General features: G+C 52.3%; 1 protein-coding gene and 1 long non-coding RNA gene across 2 annotated transcripts; both read left to right on the top strand.

The window, feature by feature from the left end:
* The first annotated feature begins 1,813 nt into the window (after positions 1-1,813).
* Positions 1,814-7,846, top strand: LOC147917700 (uncharacterized). Its single transcript, XR_015551657.1, has 2 exons — positions 1,814-1,976; positions 7,582-7,846. It is a non-coding gene; the product is annotated as an uncharacterized LOC147917700 (long non-coding RNA).
* Positions 3,140-4,898, top strand: TLNRD1 (talin rod domain containing 1). Its single transcript, XM_004432003.3, has one exon. The coding sequence runs from the start codon at positions 3,149-3,151 to the stop codon at positions 4,235-4,237; it is 1,089 nt and encodes a 362-aa protein (XP_004432060.1). The 5' UTR covers positions 3,140-3,148; the 3' UTR covers positions 4,238-4,898.
* Positions 7,847-8,904: the final 1,058 nt, after the last annotated feature.

The raw sequence follows: 8,904 nt of genomic DNA, 5'->3' as shown, positions 1-8,904 counted from the left end.
CACATCACTTCCACTTACATTTCACTGGGCAGAACTGATCACACGCCCCTGCCTGATTGCAATCGGACTATTTGGTGAGCAGTGTCATCTTTGCTGTAGTGTGTCTACTCTGTGCCCTCACTACACCAATAGTGAAACTGTGATGACTCGTTTGACTCTGCTGCCGTCTCTGGACTCGACCCTTCAGAAAGTGTAGCGCCCTCATATTACTTGTGCGCCTAGCATCGCTGGTCCTAGAGCGGTTTGGCGAATACATCAGGCATAGGGGGAAGGGTCTGACTTCTTTCTCATTTATAATAAGTTTCTGGAGCTACGGAGGACTAGGGTGCTATTTCTGGGCTACCAGAAAAAGAGCGTGATTTATCCAAGTGCTTTTCCCTCGTAGAAAAGTAACATAGATTAACCCTACAGAATTGCTGCTTGTTTAGAAAACTGTCAGTTTTATTGGCCTCAGTATACAAAGTAAGTAGGTTTGTCTATATTCTAGAAGATCTCTAGGGACGCTTTCAGTTATAAGTGGGGAGACCATCTAGGTGTGTATCTGTCGTTCCTGATTAATCTATTAATAGCATGTCTCAGTTCAAACAGCATGTCTCAAAACTGTTTTGGTTTGGACGACACGTTCTAAGGTCATCCTAGTTATAAGTAACTGAAAAAAGGTGACCCTGGCTCCTAGGAAGGGACAGAGAAACAAACACTTCCGTTCGCTAAACATCCCCAGCTTGTCTGGCTGGGCACCTACAGGGCCTGTTTGAGGACTAAGGGGTGGGGCACTTCAGGCGGAGGAAGCCCAGGACCTTCAACCACTTCCTGAAGAATAAGATCTGGGTAAAAGGAAAAGAGGCTGGAGGTGCTCTCCTCCGCAGCCATCTGCTGTCTTCCTGACCTTAGAAAGGCCCTTAAGCCATCTGAGCATCAGTTTCCTTACCTGTAAAACGGGTATAACAATGCTTACCTCCAAAGGCTGCTTCTTTCATTTAACAGTGGCCACTATTATTCCATTATTGAGCCGAAGACACAGAAGTTACGAGAGGGCAAACTGTGACGATCGAGGCTCATAATTCTAACAGCTACTATTTATGAGCCAAGTCCTCAGTCGGTGCACAGTATCTGATTTCGAGATGAGAAAACGGATACTTCGAGACAGAACTTGCACAAGGTCACACAACTCAGAAATGGCTGGGGAGAGACTGACGCCGGGAAGTCTAGTTCAAAGCCCGCGCTCTATGTAAGGGGCATTTAGTTAAAGGGAGGAAGCGGCGAGCATCCAGCCCCGCTCTTCGGACTCCATATCCAGTGCTCCTTCATTACCCTGCACAGCCTCCTCAGAATCCCACCATAGAAGAGGATCAAACACAACAAAGGGTAGGGGGAGAGCTTGGAAAGCTGCTCCATGTCCCGCAAAACGCGATGGTCGGACCCCAGCTTATCACTAGGGGATGGTATGGAGTGTCCGCCGCCCTTCAGTCCAGAGAACTGGCCACCTTTTAGACTTGCTTCCTTGGCGGGAAGGACGCGTGGAGCCCCCCGGTCTGGCTGAGAGCTTACGTAAGGCCAACTGGCGGCTGCGCCCCAGTCTCCCGAGGGTGTGCGCGGAGCCCCCGGCCCGGAGCAGGCCTCCCTCCCGTCCGCGCCCCCCGCTCTGGGCCGGGGACCGCCGAGGAGGATCGGGACCCCGGGCCGGGCGCCGGCGGCGACGGCGTTGGGCGGCGGCGTCCGCCCGCAGCCACCCAGCTTCCCGGGGGAGGAGCAGCGCATCGCGCAAGCATCCGGGAGCGGCGGTGGGGGCGGGAGGAAGGGCGAGAGGAGGAAGCGGGATTTAAACGAAAGGCGGTGACGCCACACAAAAGATTTCTATAGGCTCCAGGGAGGTTACGGCCGAGGCGCGGCGAGCCCGGGGGCGAGGCGCGGACGGGAAGAGGAAAAGCCTCCAGCGGCCCCAGCAGGCGGCGGCGCACCCACGGCCGCGCTCCGAGGTGAAGCGCGCGGGGAGAGGAGGCGGGTGTTTTCCCCGCTGCCTTTCGGCCCCCGCCCTTCCTTTCAGTTTCTCCCGGCTCGCTCGGAAGTTGGAGGTTGACAAAAATGGCAGGAGCCGGGGCCCGGGCGGGGTGCCGCAGCGCCGCGGGGACCTTCTGAGTTGGCGTGGCCGCGGGGAGACGCGCGCAGGGGCGTCCGATGCGCAGGGCCCGGGGTCCGGGGAGAGCTCAGCCGCCGCGGGCCCGAGGCGAGGAGGCGACGGGCATGGACTCGCGCCGACAGCGGGCGGCGGGCCGCGGGGCGCGCGGGCAGGGAGGGCGTGCCGCCCGGGCGCCGGGCCGCGCTCTGTGAACTGCGAGGCGGGAAGGGACCGCGCGGCACACCCGGGCGTGGCGGGCGGGCGAGAGCGCGAGCGGGACGGCCGCTGTGCGCAATCGGGGCAGGCTCCCGCCCGACTCTGACTCGGCGCGGCCGCGCCAGACCGGCCACACCCTCGGCCCTGCCTCCGCCGCCGGCGCCGCTTCCCGAGAGCCGGACCCAGGAGATGCGCCCGGGGCGGCCGCACGTCCCGAAGCGCCAGCCCCGGCGGCCGTCGCGGGGAAGTGCCGCCCGGCGGGGTCGCGGCGCCTGAAGCCCACGTGCGCTGCCGAGCCCGAGGTGGCTGACAGCAGAGTCCGCGGAGCCGCCGCCCGCGCTCCTCCCCGAGGAAAGGATTTTGATTTCAAAGAAAGGAAGGAAGGAAGGACAACTCCCAGCTCCCCCCTCCCGCCCTCCCCGCTCGGCGGTCGGGCCGGGCCATGCCCAGGAAGGCGGCGGCGGCGGCCCAACCGAAGGGACTTTCCTGGCAGCCCGGCGACGAGGAGCGGGATCTGTGAGTTCGCTCTGCCTCGGTTCATGGTTCCGGCAAGCCCTCGGAGAGGCCGAACGCTGCAGCGCCTCCTCGCACCCCGAAGAGCCTCCTGCGTTCCCTTGCCCTCGGACCCACCCCGCGCCGCCCGGGCTCCGGCCGCCGCAGCCCAGTGCCCTCTGCCCGCGGCGGTGGATGGCATGATGGTGCGGAGAAGGCACCGCGGCCTTGGCCAGCTGAGTCGCGACGGCCGCGGGGGCGGCGGCAGTGGCAGTGGCGGTGGTAGTGGGCTCCCCAGCGGCATGCCAGTGCCCCCCGGGCGCGATGGCTAGCGGCAGCGCTGGGAAGCCCACTGGCGAGGCGGCTTCTCCGGCTCCTGCGAGCGCCGTCGGCGGGGCCTGCTCGCAGCCGCGGAAGAGGCTGGTGACCGTCTGCGACCACTGCAAGGGCAAGATGCAGCTGGTGGCCGATCTGCTGCTGCTGTCGAGCGAGGCGCGGCCCGTGCTCTTCGAGGGCCCCGCCTCCTCTTGTGCCGGCACCGAGTCCTTCGAGCAGTGCCGGGACACCATCATCGCGCGCACCAAGGGGCTCTCCATCCTCACCCACGACGTGCAGAGCCAGCTCAATATGGGCCGCTTCGGGGAGGCGGGGGACAGCCTGGTGGAGCTGGGCGACCTGGTGGTGTCGCTGACCGAGTGCTCTGCCCACGCGGCCTATCTGGCGGCCGTGGCCACACCGGGCGCGCAGCCCGCGCAGCCCGGCCTGGTGGACCGCTACCGCGTGACGCGCTGCCGCCACGAGGTGGAGCAGGGCTGCGCCGTGCTGCGCGCCACGCCGCTGGCCGATATGACGCCGCAGCTGCTGCTGGAGGTATCGCAGGGCCTGTCGCGCAACCTCAAGTTCCTGACGGACGCGTGCGCCCTGGCCAGCGACAAGTCTCGGGACCGCTTTTCACGCGAGCAATTCAAGCTGGGCGTCAAGTGCATGAGCACGAGTGCGTCGGCGCTGCTGGCCTGCGTGCGAGAGGTTAAGGTGGCGCCCAGCGAGCTGGCCCGCAGCCGCTGCGCACTCTTCAGCGGGCCCTTGGTGCAGGCCGTGGGCGCCCTGGTGGGCTTCGCCACCGAGCCGCAGTTCCTGGGTCGCGCGGCGGCCGTGAGCGCCGAGGGCAAGGCGGTGCAGACCGCCATCCTGGGCGGCGCCATGAGCGTGGTGTCTGCCTGCGTGCTTCTGACCCAGTGCCTCAGGGATCTGGCGCAGCACCCCGACGGGGGCGCCAAGATGTCGGACCACAGGGAGAGGCTGAGGAACTCGGCCTGCGCCGTGTCTGAAGGCTGCACCCTGCTATCTCAGGCTTTAAGGGAGAGGTCTTCGCCCAGGACTTTACCGCCAGTGAATTCCAATTCTGTGAATTAGCATCCCCGGCCCCATACCCATTCTTCCACCCCCAGACTAAAGGAAGATACTTATCCTCTGCCCCTCTCCATTTATACCAAAGAAATCATAGGTGAAGTGCCCCCCACTCCCAACCCCCCCATGCTGAATGCTCGAGAGGAATCTTCCAGAAGGCAGGGCCGTGCATACGATTTACACACGCACTTGGAGGGCCCTGGCGCCCACCAGCCCGTCCTCAGTAGGGACCGGGAGATGGAAGATGTGTCATCTGCTGGTTGCGGTATAATTCCCACACCCCACCCCAGCTCCTCTTCTGGAATTCCTCAACTAAATTTTATTCTTAATTGGGCAGGAAGGAAGTCATGGGTTCATTTCTTTTTTGGTCTTTTTTTTCCCCTCTAATTAAAAGAAAAGTTACCTCAGTTTTCACTCCTTAGACATGGATGTAGCTACTTTTTTGTATAGTATTTTTTTAAGCAATCGTGTTGGGTTAGGTGTGTTCTTGGTGTGGAAAGAGTATTACTTTGCCATGTGATTTGCAAATGGGGGGAGGAGCTACTGTGAGTGTGTGTTTTATTTTTTAATTTACACTATAGAGTGATTTTCTTCCCCCAATGTCAAGTTTTTACCTTGCATGTACTGGAGTATTTATTTCATCTATTAAAATGTTATGTTTCTCAGATGGCTTTTTGCAATTATTGTTGATTCTCAATAATTGTAATGTTGCATGCCGCATGTCATCTATGGAAAGGCGCCCTGGAAAGTCTACTTAAGTAGCAGTGAGGTAGGGGTCCCCAATCCTCAACCCTTTCTGCTTTACCCTTGAGTTCTTTGAGTAGCCTAGAATTCAAGACAAGAGAACTGTGTATAACACTCGCCTTGTAAAGGCAGGTGACACAAACGTGATTGGACTGTGTACAGTGCTGGAATGGGGCTATTGGGGTTTTTGTCTTGTCTCTAGTTTCTCCTGGAAAGTAATTTAGAACCCTTTGTCTCTGCTCATCTTTCTGTCCTGATGAACAGTGGTTCAGGCGGACTGAAGTCTGATTGTATTCTGCCTGTCTTTTCCAGACTCTTCCTAATCTCGAGTGGTAAGCCAGCCTTCTCAGGTCAGAAGGTCTGTGCCTGGAACGGTAAAAGTACTGTATATCAAATGAGAGTATGTGGCCTCTTTCACGTAGACAGATCTATTCAGACAAAATCCATTTACTCATGATTTTAGAAAAAAGCATAGAGTGTTCTAGACTGTTTAACAGAGGGAGATATTCTGGAAAGTGTTCAGAACTTTTTAGAGCCACAGCATAATTGCAGGCAAAGGACTTATTTTTGTGACCTTGATCTAAGATACCCTGCTTGATTGTGTGTTGCAAGAATGCTTTGTTAATTGAAATTTGGAGTTATTTTAAGACAGTGTGTCCTTTCTGCAGGCATTTGAAGAAGGACTTTTTGAAGGGAGAGGGTTGTATAGTTTGCTGACCCTAGTTAGGTTTTGAGCCTTTCCCCCTGAAAGCACAGCAGATGTATTTGCAGTGCTTGCCCTTGAAAAGCCACATGGGGAAAACTCATACATGCTTTAAATTTGTCAATTTACATTTCTCTTGGGGTTTGTTGTGCCTAGACCTCCATAGATCTATAAAGAAAGAATTCTTCACTGTAGTATGTTAGAGAGAGGAAAGTCATGTTGACTGTTGTACTTGAATGGCTGTATTTATTGCAAGAACATCCTATTCCACGTGTCAAACCTCTTTAAACCTGTGTTGGGTGAGACTAGGACTGTTCGGCTTTTCTGGATTTGAAGTTTGAACAAGTCTCAGAATGGTAGGGTGTGTGTGTTTAAAAAAGTGGTCAGGGAAGCCATTGTTTTTCTCTCGTAGGTCCTGGTAGATTTAAATTTTAAAGTTTTTAAAGGATGAAAATGACCTTGAGAATGTCTATTCCTCTTCCCCTGTCCTTCTTTAAGTCTGGATCAGTCAAGTTCAGGAAGTATTTTGGAGGTAGAAAACCTAACCCATGTGCCAATGAGAATTCCTGCATTTATATAGGAATTTTTACTTATTTTTATTTGTTGGATTTACGAAAGTAATGGTACGGTTTATAATTACAAGGTTCATTTAGCCTATGCAGATCACAAAGAGTAAATTGAAAGGAAAAAAGTAAAATTAGGGCCAGAAATCTGTAAATTTGGTATTTGATTAAGAAAAAAAGAATTTGCTGATTGTTCCTTGGACTCATTCCTTGCAGAAGCAATTTTCAGGACAATGCAAGCCAAAAAAAAAAATCACTTTCCTTATCTACTTAGATGAAGTTAACTAGCTAGTCACCAAATTAATTTTGAAACTTCTTTTTCTCTTAGCCAAGTGACAGTTGCTCTTAATGATTCTGTATGTTAAAGATTTTGACTTGTAATATTCAAAATCTCTGTCCTCTGAAGTTGTTATAAGTTTCAGTGGTGTTCTAACCTCTTTTTTTTCCATCTGTCTCTAAGATAAAGTTTGGGATTTTTCTTCCAGCAGGTGGCTTGAAATGAATTCTGTGTATGTTTTTTCCAGCAGGTTTCAGGAAACCAGAGTGAGGAAACGCACAGGGTTTCTGTGTGTCTGCACTGCTTAGCTAGGCAAGGGATTTGGGCACAGGTCTCTGACATTTTAACTTTCTTCCAATGCACCAGGCTGTTAAATGTGTTTTTTAAATAGCGCTGATTTTTAAAAAGGAGCATCTCAGACCTATTTCATTGCTTTTAATAAGGTCAGCAGAGATGGTGGTTCCAGGAATAAAATCAGAGTGGCCTGATTTTTTTTTTAATTAAACCACGCCAGAGTTATTTTAAGACATCAGTCCTTGGGCTCCTCTGACTTGCAAGGGCAAGTTTTCTTACACAGTGTTAATGGGCACCATCCTGACCTCGAATGTTGAAAACCTTCTTCCTTTGAATGGTCGTGAGAGAAGGAAATCATTATGGCTAAGTTCTCAGAACGAAACCTGTTATTTATGACAGTCAGCCCAAGTAAATGGGACAAAAGTCTTTCAAACTCAAGACTTGACTTAACTAGAGAAAAGCACAGCTCTGTCTTTCCTTGGCTGTTTTAAGCTTGGCCTTTTTCTATTACTTATTCTGAGTTGATGTTAGTAAATGCAAAAATTACGTGTGTGTGTGTCTTTTTTTCTCCCCCATCCTAATCTCTATCAGTTTTTTCTAATTTAGGGTCATATTTCTCAAGAAATATCGAAAGATTTTGTAATTCTGGAAGCGTTAGTTACATCGGATTGGTTATTTTACAAACACTTTTTTTTTTAAGGTGGCATAGGGATCTAAAATATTTGACAGTTTGGAACAGCTAATTTTAACAGAAACAACTGTTTTTCAGAATGAATGTGACTCTGGTAACATGCAGATCAGGCAGAGGATTTGAAAAACGCCTGCCAAAGCCACGGGAAAGGAGTTAAGAGAAGAAATCCATATGACTTGAGCAGCACTTCTGCCTGAGGGCCGTCCCCTGGCCCGGGTGCTCTGGTCTCCAGCAACGGGAGGAGCCCTGAAGGAGACCGTCTCTGGTTCCCAACGTGGACACAGATATTTGTTCCCTGCAGGCAAATTCTTGTCTTGATTAAAAAAAACTTTTTTTGCATGAGTATGTGAAATGAATTGGCCTATTTACCTAAGGAGGGTTTTTCTTTAGGGTTGTTTGGATAGATGACTTGTCTGCTTCCACTTCAGTGGCAGAAATCTCAAAGATTGAACTGTCCAGATGGTGTGTATAGAGGAAGTATGGTCCTAGTGTCTGTGACTGGAGTTGATTTAAGTGAAGTGCAAGGCCTCTTCAGGTCAGGGGCTGTGGTGTCTGGCACATGTGTAGTTGTGTTTTGAAATGAATGTGTGTACAGGATGCCTGCAGCACGTATACATAAGCAAGTGGTAAAATTGTTTCTGGAAATGAAGGTTATAATGGGCATTCATTCCGTAAATATTTACTGGGGGCCAAATGTGTGTGCCAGGCCCTGTGCTGGGCACGGGGTACAGCTGTGAGTGACACCTGGTTCCTCCCCTTGGGAAGACTCAGTGCTGCTCCATGCGTGGTTGGTGGACCCACAGCATCAGCAGCAGCCTCATCCTGGGCCTACCTCAGGCCTACGCAGTCAGAAACTTTGGGGGCGGAGCAGTCTGAGTCTTATCAGTCCCTCCCAGGTGGCTGATGCATGCCCACTCAGGAGAACCACTGGTCTGTGGGGCCTGCTGCTTTCTTTTTCTCTCCTCCCGCCGCTGTAAGTCCACAATGCTGCTGTGTCAGGAGGTGGCAGCATTTTTGCAAGTTTCTTGTTTGCTCAGGTGTTTTTTTCTCCTGGATATTTTGAGCCCTTTTCTTCAGATAGAGAAGATAATTTAGTCTCTCCTGCCAATTTGGAATTGGCAGGTTTTTCTTTTGGGGTGCACATGTATGTATGTGTGAGTGTTTATAAGTACGGAGTTCTCCCCCATCTCCCACCCGCCTTAAGCTGGCAAGTTAGCTTTCTCTGTTTTTTGCGTGTTGTTGACTGGTCCTGGAAAACTGGAACTAGCATACAACCTAATTAAAAATCAGCCCTGTAGCTCTTTGGCTGCCCAAGAAAGAGCACTTTGCTATGGAGTTTGTAAAGTGTTCAGAACCAATGAAGCATACAGACTTATTCCAATGCTCATCTTAGCGATAACT

The sequence above is a fragment of the Ceratotherium simum genome, chromosome 3 (assembly GCF_057802395.1).
Source record: "Ceratotherium simum simum isolate JZ-2026a chromosome 3, ASM5780239v1, whole genome shotgun sequence".
Lineage (NCBI taxonomy): Eukaryota > Metazoa > Chordata > Mammalia > Perissodactyla > Rhinocerotidae > Ceratotherium > Ceratotherium simum.
The sequence above is the reverse complement of the archived record's forward strand: the minus strand, read 5'-3'. Positions and strand labels throughout refer to the sequence as shown.